Genomic DNA, 22,955 nt, shown 5'->3' with positions numbered 1-22,955 from the left:
CTATCGTATTTGCGTTAATTCACACAATAGAACGCTTCGTGAATTTTTACCTCTTAGGTTTATTATTATTGTTACTTAGGTGCTCACTAAATATATTTTTTCTTCTTTAAAATTTGTTTCTCGTTCTCTCAACTGTTAAGTATAGTAAAGTCCTAAAGTCCGAGCCCTCTCTTTTGATTTAACAAATATTATTTCTCAGTCTATCTCAAATAAAACAGCATTAACTCTTTCTCATTTTATTTCTCGTGTGTTATCCCCACTCTAGCGTCCTCGTTCTGTCGCGTTACTTCTCCCACCAGTTCCTGACAGCTTGGTCGATTCACGAGTTTGCCTGGATACACCCGCGTTTTCCCGGGCCTTTGCGCCGCGATTTATATACATAGTGAGTTTTTTATTTATTTATTTATATATTTTTTTATTTTTATCAACAGCTATCAATACGCTTTTAGTTTAGATTTTGTGCAAAAGCTTTTTATTTAGAGCTAATGCATCATAGTTTATGACACTTTACGTTACGCACAATTTCTAACCAATAAAAGTTTCAAATGATGCGATAGTTGTTTATTTTTTATTATCCAATACAATTTATTTATTTTAATACATTTATTGCAGTAGAATTTTATTTATAATTATTTATTTTACCTAAAATTGACTAATATGAATTTTTTTATTTTTTTTTCTAAGGACTGGTTGCTTGCCTGGGCATAACCTAAAAAATTAATTTGTTGATGAATTAAAGCCAACAATAACTGTAATGATTTATATATGATATTAAAGTTAGCTGTCAGTAGAAATTTTTTAATTTTATTTAACAAAAAAATTTGTTCCAAAAAATTGTATTTTTAATTTATTAAAATTTCTAAATTTCCATTTTTTTTTTTTTTTTTCATTTTTTTAATGCAGTAATTTATTAATTAAAAAAATTATTAAATATCTGCTAAATTAATTTATGACATTAAGGTTAGCAGTCATAAAAGAATTTTGAAATTTTATTAAACAAAAAAATTAATTCCAAAAAATGATTTTTAAAAAATTAGATTTTTAATTTTTAAAAATTTTTAAATGTCAATTTTTTTTTGCCATAATTTATTTGTTAAAAAAAATTATTAAATATCTGCTAAATTTATTTTCATATGATTTATTTGTGATAAATATATATATATATATATATATATATATATATATATATATATATATATATATATATATATATATATATATGTATTTATATATATAAATGTATGTAATAATTGTAGTTTTTTTATTATTGCATTTGTTTGTTTGTTTCTGATATGCAGGTCTGGCGTCGTATATACTTATTATTGAATTTTATTTTTGTATTTATTTTTTTTATCAACTGCTTCTTTAAAAAAAGGAAAAAAAATTTCATAATCAGAGTCACTTTTACTGGTATGCGGGAATCCGGGATAAAAGTAGTAATGCATTTGTTTATATTTTTTGTATTTGCTGTACGTCCCGATGTTTATCAACGACGCAATCAGTTGGATCACTCAATCATCGTATTGTCACCATCAGTGTCACAAGGCATCAACAAGAGGTTCGAAAAGAGGAAGAAAAAATAGTTTGTTACTCTGCGTAGGAGTGACACTAATTGCATCATAAAATTTAGATCAACTTGTTTCTGAAACTTGAAATTATTATTCAACTATATTTCAAAATGAGCGACCAAAATGACCAACAGAACTTATCTGGGGATGAACCTCGTACTAATCTTATTATTAATTATCTACCCCAAAGTATGACGGAAAAGGAATTATACAGTATGTTTGTAACCATCGGACCAGTTGAATCTTGTCGAGTTATGAAAGATTACAAAGTAAGTTTCAGTATTGTTATCATTATTTTCTTTTGTTATTGGTTCCTGGAAATTATATCACAGGCAAGTCAAACAATATGTTTAAGTCATTTAAATGCCTAAATTTCCAAAAACTTGGCAATAAAAAAAAAAAAAAAAAAAAAAAAAAAAAAAAAAAAAAAAAGTTCTATCGTATTTAAAAATGAAATACTTTTTGTTTTTGATACTTATAGACTGGATACAGTTATGGTTTCGGTTTCGTCAATTACGCAAAGGCAGAAGATGCTGCTACTGCAATAAATACGCTCAACGGATTACAAGTTCAAAATAAACGATTAAAAGTATCATTTGCAAGACCATCCGGGGAAGAAATTAAAGAAACAAATCTTTATGTTACGAATCTTCCTAGGTAATTGATAAAAAAAAATTTCTTAATTTTATTTTCTGAATAAATTTAACAAGTAATATAATATATTTTTCAGAAATGTTACGGAAAATCAAATTGAGGATCTTTTCAATAAATTTGGACAAATAGTACAGAAGAACATATTAAAAGACAAATTAACCGGCTTACCTAGAGGAGTTGCTTTTGTTAGGTAAATTATTAATATATGTAATCGTTTAATTGACATGACATTAAAACCTTTAGAGTGTGAGAAAATGAAATAAAACAAATTGGATTTAATTCAAAATTGTTACAAACAGCTGGCTTGTAGAATTAAATTCAATCTTTATACTGCTATTCCAATTTACTATCTTCGTAGAGAGTATATATTTATTTAGCCAAGTTATATTCTGTGCCAGAATATTTTAGCCAGAACTACCTGGCGCGAATCTTCTTTGCTCAATTTCATTTTACGTTTGTTCTATAAGTGACCTAGTTTACTATGAAAAGTAACTTGATGAAAGCACACAATCAAAAATTTATATTTGCACAATAAATTAACCATAACAGTCCGTTGAAAGTTGTTAAAATAAGTGTCTACTTAAACTATAAATATATGTATACATATATCTATGCAGACATAAATATAACTTAATGTATTCGATATCAATATTTACTCAAACAATAATTCAATCAATCTTTTCATTCAATTTATGTTGCTTTTCTCCAGGTATGATAAACGCGAAGAAGCACAAGAAGCAATTAATCATTTAAATGGTACAATACCCGATGGAGGTTCAGAGCCACTGTGTGTTAAAATCGCGGAAGAACACGGAAAACAAAAAGCAGCTTATTATGCTGGGTGGCAGGCTGGATACAATCAAAGTCGTGGTGAGTATTAAACAGTTTTGTTTATTTTTATTATTTATTTATTTTATTTCAATTATTTTAAAACAAGAAAATTTTGCAATAGACATGAATATTTTATCAATTGATTACCTAAAAAAAAAAAAAAATGCACCAACTAATTTAATATATTTTAAAAAATTAATTTATTTGTTATTGATTGTAATCGCGATTTGCTGAAAAAATTTTTTCATTGAAAAATAAATGACAAAAATATAATTGCTGTAAATGTATTTTTTTTTTCGGTACGCATTGTAAGTTATAACATGGATATAGTAACCGTTAGCCGTCGCTTATTTCTCTGTAAAAAATTAATCTCTTAATATATTTATTGTAGTATTGATATATTAATTTGTACGGATATATATTTAAACTGTTAGGAAATCTAGCATGTATAATCTTTAAAACTTAAAGCACAGCGTCAGATATTAATGAAAATAACGGCTAGTTTGCTGTAACTAATTAATATTTTTTGTTTATAATTTTTTATTGTTACTGTTTAATAGTTTATTTGTTACTTTTTGTTCTATTGTTCCCATTTTTTCCGCGTAAACATTTAACCCTAATCTAAAAAATGTTTTGCCAGATAAGAAGTTCGCACCTAACTCCGCTCTCAACAGCTTATCGCACTAGTCAAAAAATCAACTATTAACTTAATTAACAATTAACTATATTATATCAATAAATATTAATTATAATATTGTTAATAATTATAATAATACTCTTACTAATATAACTATGAGCAATGGTAAATAAATAATTGATTAAAAATTAGTCCAACTTGACGCAATCATAATTATAAAATTGAAATTAGTCTGGTCTATCAACTATACGCAAATATTAAATTTCCTGTTTAAAAATTATATCAACGAACAATAAATGTAATTTATTAATTTACGGAATAATTAAAAAAAAAAGCGTACTGTATACTACTAGATAATTAAAAAAAGTGTTTGTATTGTGTTAAAAATCAAAAATTAAGGCGCTGGATTCGCTTATCCTTTCCACCGATGACTACATTAAGAAACGGACGGGTCTGCCCTTGGTCTCACTATGTCAGGATTTTCTTTATGTCATTGGACTGGGGTCAATTGGATTTGTTATAGAATTTTTTATTTTTATTACTCATTTAGTTATTAACAATGGTACTATTCTTATTATTAATATGACTATTACCATTACTATAATTATTAATATTATTTAAACTTGGACTTCCTGACAGTAAGCTTATTAATTGTTTTTATCTGTTAGGATTCATTTATTATTATCAATAATTACTAATTATATTATTATATTTTTCTATTGTTCAACTTTGACTTACTGACTGTAAACAAATTACAAAATAATAATTTCAATCAATTGTCTTTCGTACTATTATAAGATTTTTGTATATTGTTTTTTGTAAATTGTTCAAAAAATTTCACACTAAATACAGATGTTTTTTTTTTTGTAATTATTTCACGCTCTTTTTTATCTTGACCCATAAAGCCCTAATAAATTTTAAAAACTATCACATGATCATAATAAATTAATTATATGTATTTAAGTATTTAAAATCAGATTATTGTTACTAACGTGACTAAAATAATGGAAAAATATATATATATATATATATATATATATATATATATATATATATATATATATATATATATATATATATATATAATATTTGCTTGAGCTGTAATAAGCGTGCATAAATAATTGATGTTAAAATACAACATTGGCTGCGATTGCATTTATATTTAAAGCTTCATTATTATTATTGTATTAATTATTGTATGCATGAGTGTTTAATTGAAAATTTTTAATTCAACTAATTAATTTAAAAATTTTCTCTCATTTTTTTTATATCGGAAATTGATAAATTATAAAGAAGAAAAAAAAAGGAAGTTGTAATAACAAACGAGGCATACCTCTTAAGTTATTTTAATCTTATATTTCTATTTTACTGCTTACCATTTGGCGAAGGAGAGTGTCTATATGGAACGAGGAAAAACTATCAGCAGTTTTCCAATTTTAATAAATAATTTAAATAATATTTTTTAAATTTATACAAATTAAATTTTTAAATCATTTTTTCAAATATATTATGTCTTAATTAATTTATATAAAAGTATGAGTAATATTTAAGTTACTGAGAAAATGAGTATTAATTTTGCGAATTATCTAGGCTATAATTGTAATTTAGAAAATTTGTGTTAGCGTAAAAATAGTTGGTGTGCTATATTAATTTTTAAATAGTTAAATATCAAAGTAGTGAGCTGTAATTAAAAATTAATTATTGTGTAATTTCTTTGATTAATCATTATCAGTTAAATAATGATAATTAAAGAGTAATAAATTGAAAACTCACGCAATTTAAGCTATTTAAAATTTTGTCGGCTGTAATTAGATCGTTTAATTATAAAATGTCAATATATATATATATATATATATATATATATATATATATATATATATATATATATATATATATATATATATATATATATATATATATATATATATATATATATATATCAATGTATACATTCGTTAAGATAAAATCTTGTTATAAGGCGCTTATCAATGCATAAAATAATTAATGTATTAATTATAGTTACTACTTAGAGGCATAGTGATAAAAAATACGCTCAAGCAAATTTAAATGTATGTTAATTAAAGTTAGAGATATTCTATTACCATTAATATATATTTTTTTATATTCGTTTTACTTGATAAAAATTTGCATGAAAAAAAAATTTTTTTTAAATTGATTTAAAAAATTTTCTTTTCTTTAATGTTTTATTTTTTTGTACTAAATATTTTGCAAAATATTACTGACCTAAAATATAATTAAATTAAAAAAAATATCAAACTTTCAAACATTATTGTGATAGAAAATAGATAAATATCTTCGGGAATTCTTCAAATAAATTATTAATATTAAATCCATTTAATTATTGTTACGTTACTTTTAAATTAAAAAATGTATGATCAAGAAGTATTTGTACATAAATAAAATCATCAATGTAGAAGAATGATGACTAATGGATCGAATATTGAATGATCAATCAGGAAAAGTTTGGTAGTAGCAACGATGGCTGTGATAAATGATACCAATACTATTTACTAAAAAATCAACAAGTAGAAAATACAATAAGCGTGATTTCTTCTTAATATCTTTAACTAAATAAATAAGTAATTCCATAAAATCGTAAAACACAGTATGTATGCTACGTATTTAATAACAATAATAATAATTATAATAAAAAATTATTGTAAAGTATTATTACGATTGATGTGAAAATTAATATGTTCATTACCATCCAAAATAAGCCGCTACAATAATTGATGTCGCAAATATAAAAAATATTTAAAAATAATTATGTAAATGTACTTTTTTATGTTTGTTAATATTTAATTATTAATTAATTAAATTGTTATTATTATTATAATATATTTATAACTTTTCTAATGATTTAAATAGTGATGAATATAAAAAACAGTGTAACTTGAAAATTGTTTTAAAATTTATCATTTAAATAAAATTTTTTATTCATCAATTAATAAAAACTTTTTTGATTAATTTTTTTTTTTTTGATGAAACAAAATTATTATTAATTATTAGTATTATTGATAATAATAAGTATTTCAACAGCAAAGTGGGAATTGCTTACAAAATTTATTATAAATTTAAAATAATTAATTTAAATGATGACGTGAAATGTATTCGTGAAAAAGTGAAAAATTAAAATTAAATAGTTGAAAAAACAGCGTCAAAAAAAAAAAAAAAATAAATTCACAAGTAATTATGATTAATGGACAGGAGGTAATTTCTTCCTTAAATTCTTCACAAAAAATTCTTATTTTATTTACTTATTTTTTAAATTATTTATGTAAACATTACAGCTCGCACTTACAACAATTTAAGTTTTAAAAAAAATTTTTATACTTGTATCTATAAATCATGTCTTTAGCATTAATTTTGCTTGAAGTTGCTATTTGAAAATAATTTTATTTATTTATTATTTATTATTAATAATTATTTAAGCAATTTTTTTTTTGTTACAAAAAATAATAAATATATAATTTCCAGGTGGTGGAAGTAGCCGAGGTCGTGGAGCAGCAACTGGAGGAGCGGTAGCAACCGGAGTGACCGGAGTCGGAAGAGCAACGCCAATTGGAGCTCGAGGTGGACACCACGGAAGCTTTATCGGGAATGGAGGCAGTGGTGGACCCGGTGCGATGAGAATGGAAAAAATTCATCCTCATAGATTCAACCCTATAGGAATGGGCAGTGGTTATGTGCAATCGCACTTCTGGTGACCACAAATGAATGTTTTAAATCTATTACAAGTCAATAAGTAACTAAACTATTAAAAAATACGACAAGCAGATAAAAAATTAATGATGATACTAAAAAGTGTTTCGGCAACGCTCGGGTGGACGTTACCACACCCGTTGATCCCGCTCGGAGTTATTCTTCTTCAATGGAGTAGCTAAAATGTCGATAATCTTTAATTTTAATAGTTTTTTTTTTTTTTTTTTTTTTTTTTTTTTTTTTAAAGAGTGAAATTAATTTGCGAATGTTTTATGGTCACATGTCGCATCCAAAATCTCCGTCCGAGATGAAAGGAAAATTTGCGTCGTGTGGATTTTAGACAATGTATCAAATAGAGTGCTCTATTATGAAACAAAGGCACCTTCGATGATTTAAATTTTAAATGACGTAAGATTTTATTGAAAAGAAGAAAACGACGAAATATTTTATGGATTTTTTAAAAATAATTGTGAATAACAAGTGCCATTGTTATTCATTGTGAGTGCAGAGAAGAAATAAAATTTCAAATTATATCTCTAAGACTAAAAATTAAAAAAAAAAAAAAATAACAAAATGTTCTTTCGGATATTAAGAAAATAGTTAGTTGAAAATTGACTATAGTCATAATAATAATAACAATAATAATAATAATAATAATAATAATAATAATAATAATAATAATAATGAATTTCTTAAATTAAATTACTAATTGAAAAATAAATTCCATTGGTTTAATTTAGTGACATATTTTAAGTAATGTGAAAATTCGTTATTAATATTGTAAAGAAGATTATGTTATGAAAATTTAGTTTTAATATTAACATACCGGTGTAACTTCTGTCTGTAATACAATTACTCGATGATATCCGTATCATTATGAGAACAAACTATTTTTTTTTATTTTATTTTTGTTTTTATCATATCAATATTATTTTTAAATCACAAACCAAAAAAATATTATTTTAGATTTTAAACATCATATATTTACATTATTTTTATGGGGAAAAAAAAAAAAAAAAAAAAATATTTTAAATGGAATTTGTGTAGAAAAATTCAAATTAATTTTTTTTTTTTTAATTGAATCCTAAACACATAAAAATTACAAAATTAATTTTTATTAAATTTTCTACACAATTACCATCAATTATAAAGTTACTTTAATTAGTTACTATACATAGTTATAATTATTATTTTGATAATTTAATTATCAAATATATAATAGAAATTTGTAAATATATCAAAGATTTTAATTAACAACATACAATCATTATTTTTTTTAGATGAGACTGAAATTTATAGATTAAAAGAGATAAAATCAACAGTTTATCCTGATATATGCATGTTTTATTACTCAATTAAATTTAATTTCCATTTTACCTCATATACATATTAATTATGTTAAGTAAAATAATATTATTAAAATTGCGGATTTTAATAGTTAATTAAAATCAACTTTTTGATAACACTGTTATAGGAGTAGCAATAGTGATAACAACTACAATAATAAAAGACCATTTTTCAAGATCGTTAATTCATTATTTATCGTACATCAATTAATTAAACAACAATATTTTACTTGAGGATAATTTATCAGGCATGAAATAAATATTATTATTATTCTTTTAATTATTAAGGTTACACTTTATTTTATAGTAAATTAGAAAATAGTCGTAGAATTTTGTATCAAATTAATTACCAGCAAATTAAAACTCTTCTTTACAAGGGCAAAGTCAAAATAGTGAAAGTTCTAAGGCTGAAATTGTATCACCAATTTCAGGTCTTTAGAACTGCCCGGTTCGTCGTAAATACCTAATTGCTTCTAATGGGGTAATAACTTATTTGAACTATTATTTCTTCCTGGAGAAAAACTCTTAATTTATTTTTTTAGGAATCAAATGACCTCCAATTTTATGAGTGAAAATTACTCTAATAAAAAATTTAATTATTTATTAATAAATATGGTTTTTTTCTTAATTAATAAAAATTAGCAATTTTTTCTATTTCAAATTACTTTTTTATTACATTCTTTCTTCAGTATCACTTAAAATACTACTTTTAATATCTCATAATTTTTTTATCCTGTATTAAATATACTACTGTAGTATTTTAAGTGTTATGTGAAAAAAATTGTATCGATGTGAATATGAGAGCATATATAGTAGTATACTAAATTATTTTAAACGATGAGCACAACATGACAATTTTATTTACTCTTACACACAACAACTTGTCTCTTTGTAAAGTTTTTTTTTTTTTTTTTTTTTTTTTATTTTAATTCTAATGGAAGAAATATTAAAAAAAAAAATTAAATGAACTATTTTAATTATTTTATTAATAGAATTACAATTTTGCGGCATTTATACTCAGTAAAATTCTAAATAAATAAATTAATAAATATTAATTTAATAAAAGCAAATATTTTATACTCAAATCACTTTAATTTTTACAAAGTTATAAATTTTGAATTAATCAGTGGAACGTAAGCTAAGAAATATTTTAAAGAAATATTATACTAAAAAAAAAGTTTTAAAAGTATTTTTTTTAAAAAGCAGGATTTTATATTATGATAATTTTTATTTATTAATTATTATTATTATTGTTATTATTTATAAACTAGGCATTCAAATTAATCAAAAAAAAAAAAAATACAATATTTTAATTAAAAATAAATTTTGTAATAAAAAATTTTTTTAAAGATCATTCGATGATTTACCGCGAAATTTAAATTAAATAACAATTTTAAATTACATTTTTTTTTTAATTATTCTTACGAATTTCGAAATAACTATTGTTGAATTCATCCAATCACAACATTGCCCTTCAAGAGGCAGCTAGCATTTTAAAATCAAGCGAGATGCCTTATGATGAGCCGTAATGTAATTAGAGTAACATTTAACTTCACTTATATACTGTTTAAAAATTAAAAAAATAAAAATTAAAATGAATACATTTGCGTTTAATATTGAGTGACTACGTCAGTAATTGAGTCAAAACTAAGACTAGTATTTAAAACAAGCAAAATTTATATTATTGCCAACGTCTCATTGTGACCACAGGATACTGTGGCTTGGAGATTAAAAGAAACGCGGAAACAGGAAGGGGCGGGTAATCGCATTCAGCCGAGATATGTATTACTATTTTGGTTGAAAGGAAAATAATTTTTAAAAAATAATATTTTACTTTATAGTTCTTACTATCAAATGATAAAATATCAACTACTTTTTTCTAGAATTGCAGAAAAAAAAATACTTAGTAAAATTTCTGTCTAAAATTATAAAAAATTGCGCAAAAAAACTCCTATTATTTTTCAATATAATTATGATAAGTTTTTTTTAATTTTTTAATTACTATGGAGAAAGTTGCTTTTTTATTTTGAAAATTTTGAATAAAATAGTTTATATAAAATATGTTTTAAAAAATCGATACCCTTTGAAACTCGAGTAACTCTTTAATAGATGCGACAAAAACCTATTTACCTTTGTTATGACTTGTTAATTTTTTTAACGGCGAAAGTAGAAACTGCTCGTATAAATTACTCCTGTTGGGGTTCTAATTTGCTTTGTCATACTCTTTTTTTTTTTTTTTTTTCGTATTAGGGTCTTCAAATTTCAACTGAACCTTAGTTAGGAAAAAGAAATAAATGAAATTTATCAATAAAAAATTATCGATTATTTTTGTAATTAATTTTTAAACTTTAATATTGATTTGATCAAAAAAAAAAAATAAAATTGGATGTTTGATAAATTTTAATTTCATCATTTAAAAAAATGAATTTTATTGATTAATTACTGAAATTATTGTTTGAATTATTTAAAAGAAAATTACAACTTTTTAGCAACAATTTTTTTTTTCATGTTACATATTTTTTAATAGTTTCAAATTATAAAATTAAATTAATCATAAAAATGTACAATTTAATTAATAATTCACAGAAACTTAGTACGTAAATAAAAAAAAAAAAAATTAATTTACTTCGAGCCATAAAATTCAAAGTTCCTGATTCGTAAACACTTAAAAATGGATAACAAACTTATAAATAATTCATTAAAAGATAAAATTTATATCGGAGAAAATTGTTTAATATTTAAACCAATATTTAAATCTTATTTCGATACAATAAAAATAAAAATTGTTACCGATTTTATCGTTGGTGAGCACAATAAAAATTCAGTTTAAACCGATGATTAATGAAAGAATCGGACATGAAAGACTGTTTGAATTTATCTTGGTGATATATTTGTCCTATGAAAAAGACCATTTAAAAAATAATTCTTTTCCTCCCTTTATTTTCCTTCCCTCTGTAACTCCTCAGGCACATATAATACTCAGGCTTGCTCTTTTCTTGCTACGTCCGATTCAAACAATCCTCGGGAGTCGGAGCGAGATTGTAAAATAGTTAAATTGAAAACATCTGGAATGAAAATACAAATGTACATCTGGTATTTAAAAAAATTGTTTTAAAAAATATGACCGCAACATTACCCTTATAAAAAGCGTAAATAAAATAACACAACCAGAAAAAATAAAAAAAAAAAACCATTAATTTTCGGAAGATAAGACTTAATTACGAAGAACTCATCGATTTTATATATTTTATATCTTTGACGTCGATAATCGATCGTTAAAAAACACTTTATTTTTAAATATCTTTTTTTTTTGTAATAAATTTTACAAGTTACTATCAAAGATTAAGAAAAATATTTAATGAAACATTTAATAACGAAATCAGTAAATTATACATGCACATTCGGAGTTTAAATTACAAATTATATTAAACCGATGTCGTATTGTAAGGTCAGATTATGACGCCCCACTTTTATATACAATATACCACACTCGTGTAAGTTGTATTATATATTTTAATATATATGCATCACACGCACCACTATCATGTAATAACTCCGATACAACTGCTTTACAATCAACCGTATTGAAATTTTTTAAAACTTTTTATGCTCCAAAAAATTATTTTTTTTACATATTTTTTAATAATACTAAAGTTTGCGGTCTGCTGTTAATTTTAAAAATTTTTTTAACAAAATTACAAATGAAAATTAAATTAGCCGACATCTAAAAAATTTTAGAATTTTTTTTTTATTGAAAAAATTATTTAAAAAAAATAAAAGCAAAAATTTTACATGTAGAAAATTTTTAAAATTACACATGCAATTTTTTTGTTCTGATTTAATTATTAAAAACCTCGGCTAATTTTATTATTATTAATTACAATAAAAAAATGCTTCTAAAAATTTTTATTTGTAATTTCTATTAATTGTTACATGTGAAAATTTTTAATTAAATTTTTTTTTAAATAATTTAATTGCTAAACTATTTAAATAGTTTGTACAAAAATACTTACACTTATTATTTAAAAAAAAAAAAGCAACATAAATTTTGATTACATTAAAAAACGCTAAAATTAAATTTCTTAAAATTTTTTTTGATTAAAAATTTTGTTCAGTATAAAATTAAAATTTTATTTGCATAAAAATCACAAAAAATAAATAATAAATAATTGAATTTATAATTGCACATATGTTTATTTCTAACGTTGCGAATTGTGTAAAATAAAAAAAGAAAAAATAAAGGGTAAAAAAGGCGCGAAAAAATAAAACTTTTGATCCGTGAGAAAATAAGAGCATGGTGTAAGTTTGACACCCGAAATGAAACTGAAGCCTTAATTCACCAGTAGCAGTGTTTGAGCGTCGGATTGGATATACTACAACGAGCATATATGTGCTGAGTATGATTCAATGTGCTAGAAGACCCATAGGGTGTCCAAGGCGGAGTGTAAAATTTTAGGGGGAAAGGGAACTTCTAACTACAATACGTGGTGATGCTTCTATCCACATCCAAATCCAGCACAAAGTTTCAGTTTGCCTTTAAAAGTATTCTTTGTATCTCATTTTTTCCTCCCCATGCTGGTTCTGTAAGATCCAACGATCCATCACTTTAAACTTCGAGGGATGCAAGGGATTACCCTGCAATCTACCGGTCGCATGTATTTCACTTAAACTCTTGATACGAATAAAAGTAACAATTCGATCTTGATTTTCTTTTTCTTCATAAATTTATAAAACGCGATCGAAAAAAGAAAATTTGAAAAAAATTACAGTATAAAATGTAAAATTGGTCCCGTCGTAATTAAAACTAGACAAATTACAATTTCAAATGTAATTATTACAGATTTTATAAAAATTAAATTGTAAAATGTAATATTTAAATTGAAAACTCTGAATATTAAATTAAAAAATTAAATTTTAAACTGTAATTTTTCTAGTTTTAATTACCACGGGACCAATTTTACATTTTATACTGTAATTTTTCAAGTTTTCTTTCTTCCAAGGTCATGAAGACGGCATCAATTTATGCGGTGGGAAATTTGCATTTCCTGTTCGCAATAAATATGTTAAATATCATTGGATGTGTTGTTACATGGTCCCATAATATAAAATATGTTGTATCAGATGGGCGCGTTTGAGACAGCCAACAGACGAATGAGGATTGAGGGGTCCAGAATGTGTTATATAGATATAATGTAGATATAGACATAGAAGAGGATTGCTCTGTTCTTTGGTAAGGATGTAATGGTATCGTGTATAATTTTACTTCTGTTGCCTGTGCTGGTACTATGATGGAATATTAGGGGCGATGTTCAAAGGAAGTGGCAAAGAGTACAGCGTGGAAAGTTGAGAGAATTATGTTTATGAGAACAGCTGAGACTTGCACCGAGTTGCTTATGCTGTGTCATAAGAGCATTTGGTTACTCTTAAATAATACACTCATACATATAAATTTATTATGATTATAAAGTTTGTTTTTTCTTAGTTGGTGTGATAAATTATTTTGATCTAGGAAGAAATTGTTGTTTGAAATTTTAGAAAATTTTCTGCTGGAAAAAACCTGGTAAAATTACAATTTTTTTTTTTAATTTTCTTTTAATTCTTTTTTTGAATTTTTTTTAATTCTTTTTTTGAATTTTTTTTTAATAAAAAAAAAACTTGATCAATTTTCTATTGTAATGCAGTTTTCAGGTCATTTTTTATTATTTCTGATTGATATTATCTTAAAAAATATAATCAGGGATTTTAGAAATCTATACAATTTTTTTTTATAAAATATGCAGCTTTTATTGTATGAAAATCATAAAAAAATTAACTTATTAATTTTACTCAATTTAATTTTTATACGAATTACTTTCACATATATTAAGTATAAAAATAAAATTTATGTAATAAATAAAAATAGCAATATTATAATGAAATGTATGAATTCAATCGATATAAATATTTAATATTCGATAGTAACAGTCTTCGTTTTCAGATACTCATTAAGCGCTTCTTGGCCTAAATCTTTGCCAAATCCAGATTGTTTAAATCCACCAAACGGTGCAGCAACATCAGTTTTATTGTAAGTATTAATAAATATCGTTCCAGCATCTATTTTTTCAGCAAAACGCAAAGCTCGACTGATATCCTTAGTAAGGACACCTGAAGCAAGCCCGAATTCAGTATTGTTAGCACGCGCTATCAATTTATCTAAACTTTTAGAACTAAATTTGGATATGATCATAATTGGACCGAATGATTCTTCTTTAGCAATATACATTTCATCTTTGACATTGGTGAAAATAGTTGGTTCGAAGTACCACCCTGGTGTGTTTAATCGTTTTCCACCGTAGACCAAAGTCGCGCCTTCTTTCACACCTGTCTCAACAAATTCAATAAGTTTATCTAGATGATTCTTGTGATTCTGCGGTCCGTGAGATGTTTTTCTATCCAACGGATTTCCAATAACTATTTTCTTAACTTCTTCAACAGTTCGCTTCACAAATTCATCGTGAATCCTGTCTTCAACAAAAAGACGGCCTAAAAATGAAGAAAAAAATTTTTTTAAATTATTTTAGAATTAAAAAAATTTTTAATTTAAAATTTAAAATTTTAAAAATTAAAAAATAATTTTTTTTTCATACCTGCAGCTATGCAATTTTCTCCTTTATTAAAAAAGACACTGCTCATGCCAACTCTAACTGCATGCTGTAAATCAGCATCTTCAAATATAACTAGCGGACTTTTCCCACCTAGCTCCAAAGAAACTTTTTTTAAGTTACTCTCTGCACAGCTTTTCATTATCGTTTGTCCGATTTCCGTAGAACCAGTGAACCCAAGCTTTCTAATCAGTGGATGATTGACAATAGACATTCCTGTCACTGAGCCATTGCCAGGTACAATGTTAATAACTCCAGGTGGGATGCCCGCTTTAACTGATAGTTCGGCAAATTTAAGAGCAGTGAGCGGTGAAGCTTGAGCTGGCTTCATCACAACAGTGTTCCCGGCTGCCAAACACGCTGCCATTTTCCATGACAACATCATTAGTGGATAGTTCCAAGGTGTAACTAAACCACACACTCCAATGGGCTCTTTTTTGGTGAAAGTTAAGTTACGATTTGGCCTCGCGTGCGATATAGGAATAGTTGACCCTTGGATTTTGTCGCACCAACCGGCAAAGTATCTCCACGTTTCAATTGACATTCCTACATGTGTTTTCAAAGCCAGAGTGTAAACAGCTCCTGAATCGATGCTTTCAATTGTTGCCAATTCTTCTTTATGCTGCTCCATCAAATCTGCCAACCTGTTTTAATTAAAAATAAATTAAATCAAGTCAAAACAGAGTAGAATGATGCCATATTATTATTTTTATAAAGTAAAATAATTTATTGGTAAAAAAAAAAAAATTATTGAAAATTTTCATTTTTTCATGTGACAATTGAAAAAAAGAGGTAATTTTCGGGAATTTTTTTCACAGGGAAAATAAAGAAATTTGGCGATTGGATTTTTTTTTATTTTATTAAGGGTACATTAAAGATTATTACCCTAAATTTTTATTAAAAAATATTTAATTATTACAAAGTTATTAACAATCTCGTAGAGCACTAGAAAAACGGAATTTTGAAAATTTTCTCACTATTCTTACTGTTTTTTTTTTTTTTTTTTTTTTTCTTAACCTGCCTAAAAAAATCTTTAAAATAAAAATTTTTTAAATTCTATACGTGCAACGATAACTACATCCTTACTGATTAAAAAGCAATTTGGATTTTTATTTTCAAATGATCCGTTTTTGAGTTATCGAACCGACCATGAAGGGGGAATTTTTTCTAGTGCTCTACGAGATTGTTAATAACTTTGTAATAATTAAAAATTTTTTAATAAAAATTTAGGATAATAATCCTTAATGTACCCTTAATAAAATAAAAAAAATCCGATTTCCAAATTCCTTTATTTTCCCTGTGAAAAAAATTCCCGAAAATCACCTCTTTTTTTTTTCGATCATCACAGTGACTATTTCCCTTAATGCAAATTGATTTTTTTTCTGTGTACTATATAAGCATTTGTAAGACAAATATTTAAAAAAACTAACTTAAAAAGTAAAGCACCACGATCACGGGCACTTAATTTGCTCCATTCTCCCTCGTCAAATGCTTTCTTGGCAGCTTTCACTGCCAGATCAACGTCCTCAAAAATTGCGCTCTCAACGTGACATATAACATGCTCATCATGAGGATCAATGGTAGGAATCGGTTTACCGTGGCCATTGACAAACTGCCCGTTGATAAAAAGCTGACGTGGAAATTTTAAATCAAGATTATTTACTCGAACTTCAACAGCGTCAAATTTAACGTCTTTCCCAGCTCCAGAAGCTCCTCTGCCTACTGCAATAACTGACGTAGCAAATTCAATGAAAACTGGAGCCATAAATACATCTGTGTTCTGCATTATCACGCCAATAAGGTCTTTAACTTCTTCGACCAGTCTTACTACGTCCATGCTACCCGCACCTGTGGATTCAATTATTTTTCTTTTTTTAGGCCAAGTGCCAATAACATATACAAAAATAAATCTGTATAAATAAATAAAAACTAAAATTTACCACAAGCAAAAAAATCTGTATCATTGTCTACTTCTACGTTAAGAATACTTTTCCAAATTTGTTTTATCGATTCAACATTTATTTTTTCTTCATCCGTAAAGTCGATGCTCGCTGATTCACTGACCTTCCCGTACTTGGACGCCAGAATCGTTTTAGTTCCAATTTTAAGCTTCTCGACGTTCACGAATTTTCCATCTGAAGCGACGACTAACAAACCGTTTTCATGAACAATCCCAGTTTTGCCATCGACGTCGACAACATCTCCTTCAGGTTTCTCTTCACTCCACAATTTAGATCCGTAAAAGCGGACTTTTTGGCCATCCAATGTTGTCCAAGCACCAGGTGTGCTATCAAGCGCTCGAATAAAATTATGAACTTGTACCGCAGATTTACTTTTCCAATCAATTTTCTGCAATTCTTCTTTATTTAATAACGCATCGTAGGTTGCTCCTTCTGCAGATTGCGGTATTTTGGGCGCTTTTCCACTAGCCACGAGATTTACTGCTTCCCCCATTGCTTTAATACCTTCTGGATACAAGAAGTTATTGTACAAAGTATCTAAAGTGTCATCCGGATCTACTGAACATGATTTTTGTAGCAAAATAGGGCCTGTATCCAAGCCTTCGTCCGCCCAAAATATCGAAAACCCAGCTTCTGTATCGCCTTCAATCAAAGTCCTGGAAATATTAATTATTATTTCAGTAATAGTGTTTGCTGCAATCATTTTATATCTAAACCTGTTTGGATATACTGTTACTTGTCTTTCTAACTCGTTTGTCGGGAAATAGATTTTTTTACTTTCTCAAACTGACATTATACTTCGTTACATTTATAAACTTTCTTTAAATTATTATTTTATATTAAAATATTTAAAGTTTAAAATTATATTGAAAAGTTTTTTACAATTTATCTATTTATTTTTTTAATATTAAAAAATGTTTGGTGTTTTGGAAAAATTTTGACTTAAACACAGTAAAAAATTTTGTGTCAAAAAAATTTATGTTAAAAATTTTTTTGTTTAATATTTAACACTTTTATGTGTAAATTTAACATTTATTCTTCTAAATCAAGACAAAAAAGTTTTAAATATTTAACATACATTTTTTTGCCGTAAAATTTTTTACAGTGAATTATTTATTTTTATAAATTAAAATATTTTTATTCATTTAATATTTTTTAAATGCATTTAAATTAATGAATTTTATTTAAAATAAAATAATACTGAAGTTAATTGATTTATAATTCATAAAAAAAATTTTTTTCATATTAATTTTTTTGCTTAAATAAATATAAAGTAAATAAATATTAAATTATATAAAAAAGGCATTATAAATCCCGAAAAAATCAAACTCACCAACTAATAGCACTCGCGCCACGATGACGCGGAAGAATAGATGGATGATAACAAATACTTTTATGTTTTGGATGATCGATAACTTCCATTGGAATAAATTGGGTGCAAAACGGTAATACATTAAGATCAACATCAATATTCTTGTAAAGATCCAATATTTCAGGTAGCGGAACACCTTTACTTCGCCATGCTTTGATTTTAAAAACTGGAGTATTGTCCGCTTTTGCAGTCGCAGCTGTTGGATAATCAATAAAATAATAAATTCAATTTTAATCAATGAATTAGGTACACAAAACAATAATTACCTAAAGGATCTTCTCGATTTGATTTATCCGGTATTGTAAACACTCCAGTAATTTCGTGACCATCTTGCTTCAAAAGTTTATAAACTTCTGCTGCGAAATTACTTTGACCTATAATTGCTACTTTCAATTGTGCCATTGCAGTCTAAATTATAAAAATATATAAATCGTAATTATAATAATCTACATATAATTTATTTAATTATTAAATTAGGTAAGCTTTTGTAAAAATAATTTCTTCATAAGTTTATGCAAAGATTAAGAGATCAATTTTTTTTTATCCAAGCCAGGAATAACTTTTAAACTTTAAACAACAACAAACTAACAAACTTCATCCATAATTACGTAGTTAATTATTTTTACTTAATAGTTTACGTACTTCAATATTTTTCTATTTTTTATTTATTTATTGACTCATTTTTTGATTAATTAATTTTTTATTAAGGTAATTATTTACAAGTGGAGTCTATCATTTTCATTTTCATTTTTTTGAACGAAAATTTTTTTATGAAAATTTTGATATATTTTTTTTTTTTTGAATTTATAAATTAAAAATTTTTAAATTTATAAATTTTTTAAAAAATTGTGATATTCACCTTTTTTTCAAATGGTTGGTTTTTTTATGTACTTTTAAAAAAAAAAAAAAAAGATAAAATAGAAATTTTATCCAAAAACTGAGAGCCAAAATTTTTTCTAACTTTTGAAGGTAAGAACAAGCAGAATAAAAAAAATTTTAAATGTTAATTTTTGACTTAGATATGGTCAAAAATAAGTTTGACCCCACTTGTAAATAATTACCTTTATTAATTACTTGTAAAAAATCTAAGTATTAAAATTATTTAAAAAAGTATAAGTCTTAAAAAATTTTATTTTCTATTTTTAGAATGTACTGTCATAAATATAATCCATACAGCAAATTAACTACAAATAGAATAACAAAGTAATCAAGGAAATTATACTCATGCAAGTTAGTGACTATCATGCAAACAAACTAAATTCCATGACTTACCTATATTTACATTACACTACGTACAAATATATACCTCACAATTCCTCGTAGTTCAAAAAAAAAAAGTTCAAAGCTGCTGTAAATAATTAAACTAAACTAATAAATATAACATAAAATTTGAATTTAATTAAATTAATTTATCAAGATAAAAAAAAATTAGTATACAAGAAGCTATGTACGTACTAAGTACTTAATACTTGAAAAATACAATAAAATTTCTACAAGTGCATTGAAATACAAGCTCTACACGTGTTTGATAACATATTTCAAGTAGAAAAATGATTATTATAAATTATTCACCGTATATACAGCAAATGTGCGCTTAGTTTGTAGTATCAAACGACTGGCAAACATTATTATTTATATTTTAAATTTAATAACTTATAACTTACAAAAAAACTAGAGAAGTCAAACTGAACCGGTGCCAGACGCCGTTATAACCGTCTCGTTTCAATGTTCTAGAGTACGTGGTGTAACGAAGGTTTATTCACGTGGATATCGATCGCCTTTCTTGTACGAATTGAAAGTTTACTCAACTACCAGAGAGGGAAGTGGACTTTATATAAGACATTGCTATCTATCGTATTAGAGGGTCAGGACCTTCAAGATTCTTCCCCCCTTCTGTTACGATTATTTAATTTCATATTTTCGAAAAATTGTGGATAATTTTTTAGCCAAGTTACTGAAAATTAACACTTAAAAAATGTCTTTTGAATGTAAGTTTTTTTTTTTTTTTTTTTTTTTTTTTTTTTTTATTAAATCCGATTGTAATTAATTGATTTTTAATTAAAATTTTAATGAACTAATTTTACCCCAGGCACTTCAAGTACAGTAATTAGAAAATGATTTAATTAACTTTAAATTGATAGATATTTTTTTAATTGTTTAAGTCGACAGTTCTTCGGAGTACAATTGATTTGTCATTTTTTATGTATAGCTTTTTTTTTAATATTTATTTGATTTGATTTTGATAAGAAGAAATGATGTAATTTAGTGAAGAAATAATGCAAAAAATTATTAGCTGCATTTATTTAAATTTGTAAGCTTCTTTAATTTTTTTTAAGAAATTTGATATAGTTTTGGACCTTAAAAAAATTTTATTATCATCTTCAATTACATTTGTAATTAATTATAATTATAAACTTGAGCAGTCAAAATTGGTAACATTAGAAGTTTGCCAATATTTCATTGTTATTATTGATTATAATATCTGTTGACGGTTTGATTAATCGATATTTCGTCAAGTTTATATTTTTATCTATTTTATTCTTTAGTTTTTACTGATTAATAAATTAAAAATTTTTAAAAAACGTATTCTTGTGATAATATAAAAAAACAAATCGGATTATAAGTTTTTGACAGTTTAATTGCGACTCTAAATTACGAATAAAAAAAATTCAAAATTAAAATTTTATTTAATTCAAGAATTTCTCGTCTTTATTAAATTAAAGACAATGAAACTCTTCAAAATTATTTTTTCGGTTCAAGTAAAATTTTTTTTTTTTTTTTCAGTGGAGATAATGGAAAAATCTACAGACAATTTGCTGGGTCACTGTTGCATTTTTTGACTTTTAATCTGACTTGTATCAGTTTATCTCGAAGGCTCCATCTAAATATTTTTCCAACACTCTCCAACGCACGTGTAGATTATCACAATGGCATGAGAAAAAATAAAGTTATGATAATATGATTTTCAAATGGGTCATGTTCTGGTGAACCCCAATGTGAGATAATAAACTTACCGGAAATAACTGGTTAAAAGAGATATTTTCTTCTGACAGGGTTATAGTTCACCGATAAAAGTTGTTTATCGTCAGTTATCAATCGGTATTAATTGGTTTTACGTGGTTGCATTTTGATTGAATCAATCAATATATGCATACAATTATAAATATAGATTTAGAGCCGAACATTTGGGAATCCTACAATCGTAACTTCTCTATTTCTCTCTCTCGAATTATTGGGTATCTCAGGTTTCGGATTATACGCATGTATTTCGAGTATGACCTCTATTCCTGTCATTTATTATATGCAATCCACGCTCTCATGCATGTATATCTCTCATTGTTTCTTGTACATCAGTTTAAAAATAAGTACAATCTAAATTAATATTAATTATAAATTATTCTCTGATAATAATGTATTTATTTAAAGCTCATAGATTTATCTCGTTATTGTTTAATTATAATATTACATTGTTGCAAATTAAAATTTTTAATAGAACTATTAAAAAAAATTTAATTAAAAATTATTAAAATTTAATTAAGAACTATAAAAATTTTTAATAGAGCAAATTAAAAAATTCTAGAGGTATTTAAAAAATTTTTCTTTTTTAAATTCAAGATATTGTGGTATCTTCATGTGCTCACCATTTGTTACTTCTTTTTGGATGCTAGACATACTAGACCATATGTCTGAAAATTTTTCGAGAAATTCTTAAGATTGTCATGGTCGTGATTCATTGATAGTTTTATATTATATACGTGGATTCTACTTTGACTTTGTGACCTTACCTTTGAAGATAAATAGAATGACGGAAGTTAAACAATCACTTATCTTTTAGATCTGCCAAGAGTTTTAAATGTGCCAGAAAATTAGTTTTTCCAGTTGAAAGACATATTTTACTTATTTATTACTGTGCATTCGAGCTGAAGCAAATTTTTTTAAAATAAATATTTATTAAAAAAAAAAAACTAGCTCTGTATAATCAATTTTTTACCGCTTATTTTTAAAAAATTAAAACAGTTTTAAAGTTTTTTAAATATTTAAAAATTTTTATCTATCAATAATGTATTTAAAAAAAAAAAATTGAAATTTTTAGAGTCATAAAAAAATTGTTGTCTATTAAAAAAAAATTTATTTCTATTTTTTTTTTTGAGAAATTAAATCAATGACCTGATATTTGCAATTTGCAATGGTGCGAGAAAATCTACAGCAATATAAAATCGAA

At 25.1% G+C, this 22,955-nt stretch overlaps 2 protein-coding genes across 8 annotated transcripts; one reads left to right on the top strand and one right to left on the bottom strand.

Moving 5' to 3' along the window:
• Positions 1-242: 242 nt before the first annotated feature.
• LOC141534476 (sex-lethal homolog) lies at positions 243-8,430 on the top strand. Of its 3 annotated transcripts, none has more exons than XM_074253848.1 (6): positions 243-382; positions 1,503-1,837; positions 2,050-2,225; positions 2,299-2,412; positions 2,932-3,092; positions 7,189-8,430. In XM_074253848.1, exons 2-6 carry the CDS (start codon positions 1,679-1,681, stop codon positions 7,416-7,418), a joined length of 840 nt encoding a protein of 279 aa, XP_074109949.1. In that variant the 5' UTR covers positions 243-382; positions 1,503-1,678; the 3' UTR covers positions 7,419-8,430. The 3 variants fall into 3 exon arrangements, with proteins under 3 accessions (XP_074109949.1, XP_074109951.1, XP_074109950.1); XM_074253850.1 differs by lacking the exon at positions 7,189-8,430 and adding an exon at positions 4,090-4,525; XM_074253849.1 differs by lacking the exon at positions 7,189-8,430 and adding an exon at positions 3,694-4,082.
• Positions 8,431-14,572: 6,142 nt separating this feature from the next.
• On the bottom strand, positions 14,573-20,710 carry LOC141535454 (cytosolic 10-formyltetrahydrofolate dehydrogenase). Of its 5 annotated transcripts, none has more exons than XM_074255380.1 (8): positions 20,398-20,709; positions 20,006-20,081; positions 19,000-19,141; positions 18,695-18,929; positions 17,341-18,017; positions 16,831-17,248; positions 15,386-16,044; positions 14,573-15,281 (listed from the first exon to the last, which is right to left on the bottom strand). In XM_074255380.1, exons 3-8 carry the CDS (start codon positions 19,133-19,135, stop codon positions 14,704-14,706), a joined length of 2,703 nt encoding a protein of 900 aa, XP_074111481.1. In that variant the 5' UTR covers positions 19,136-19,141; positions 20,006-20,081; positions 20,398-20,709; the 3' UTR covers positions 14,573-14,703. The 5 variants fall into 5 exon arrangements, with proteins under 5 accessions (XP_074111481.1, XP_074111483.1, XP_074111482.1 ...); XM_074255382.1 differs by having other exon boundaries at positions 20,006-20,078; XM_074255381.1 differs by lacking the exon at positions 20,398-20,709 and adding an exon at positions 20,306-20,320.
• Between the last annotated feature and the right edge of the window lie 2,245 nt (positions 20,711-22,955).

This window comes from Cotesia typhae, unplaced genomic scaffold, assembly GCF_013202065.1.
Source record: "Cotesia typhae breed Kobodo isofemale line unplaced genomic scaffold, CoteBio_Ctyphae scaffold_13, whole genome shotgun sequence".
Lineage (NCBI taxonomy): Eukaryota > Metazoa > Arthropoda > Insecta > Hymenoptera > Braconidae > Cotesia > Cotesia typhae.
The sequence above is the reverse complement of the archived record's forward strand: the minus strand, read 5'-3'. Positions and strand labels throughout refer to the sequence as shown.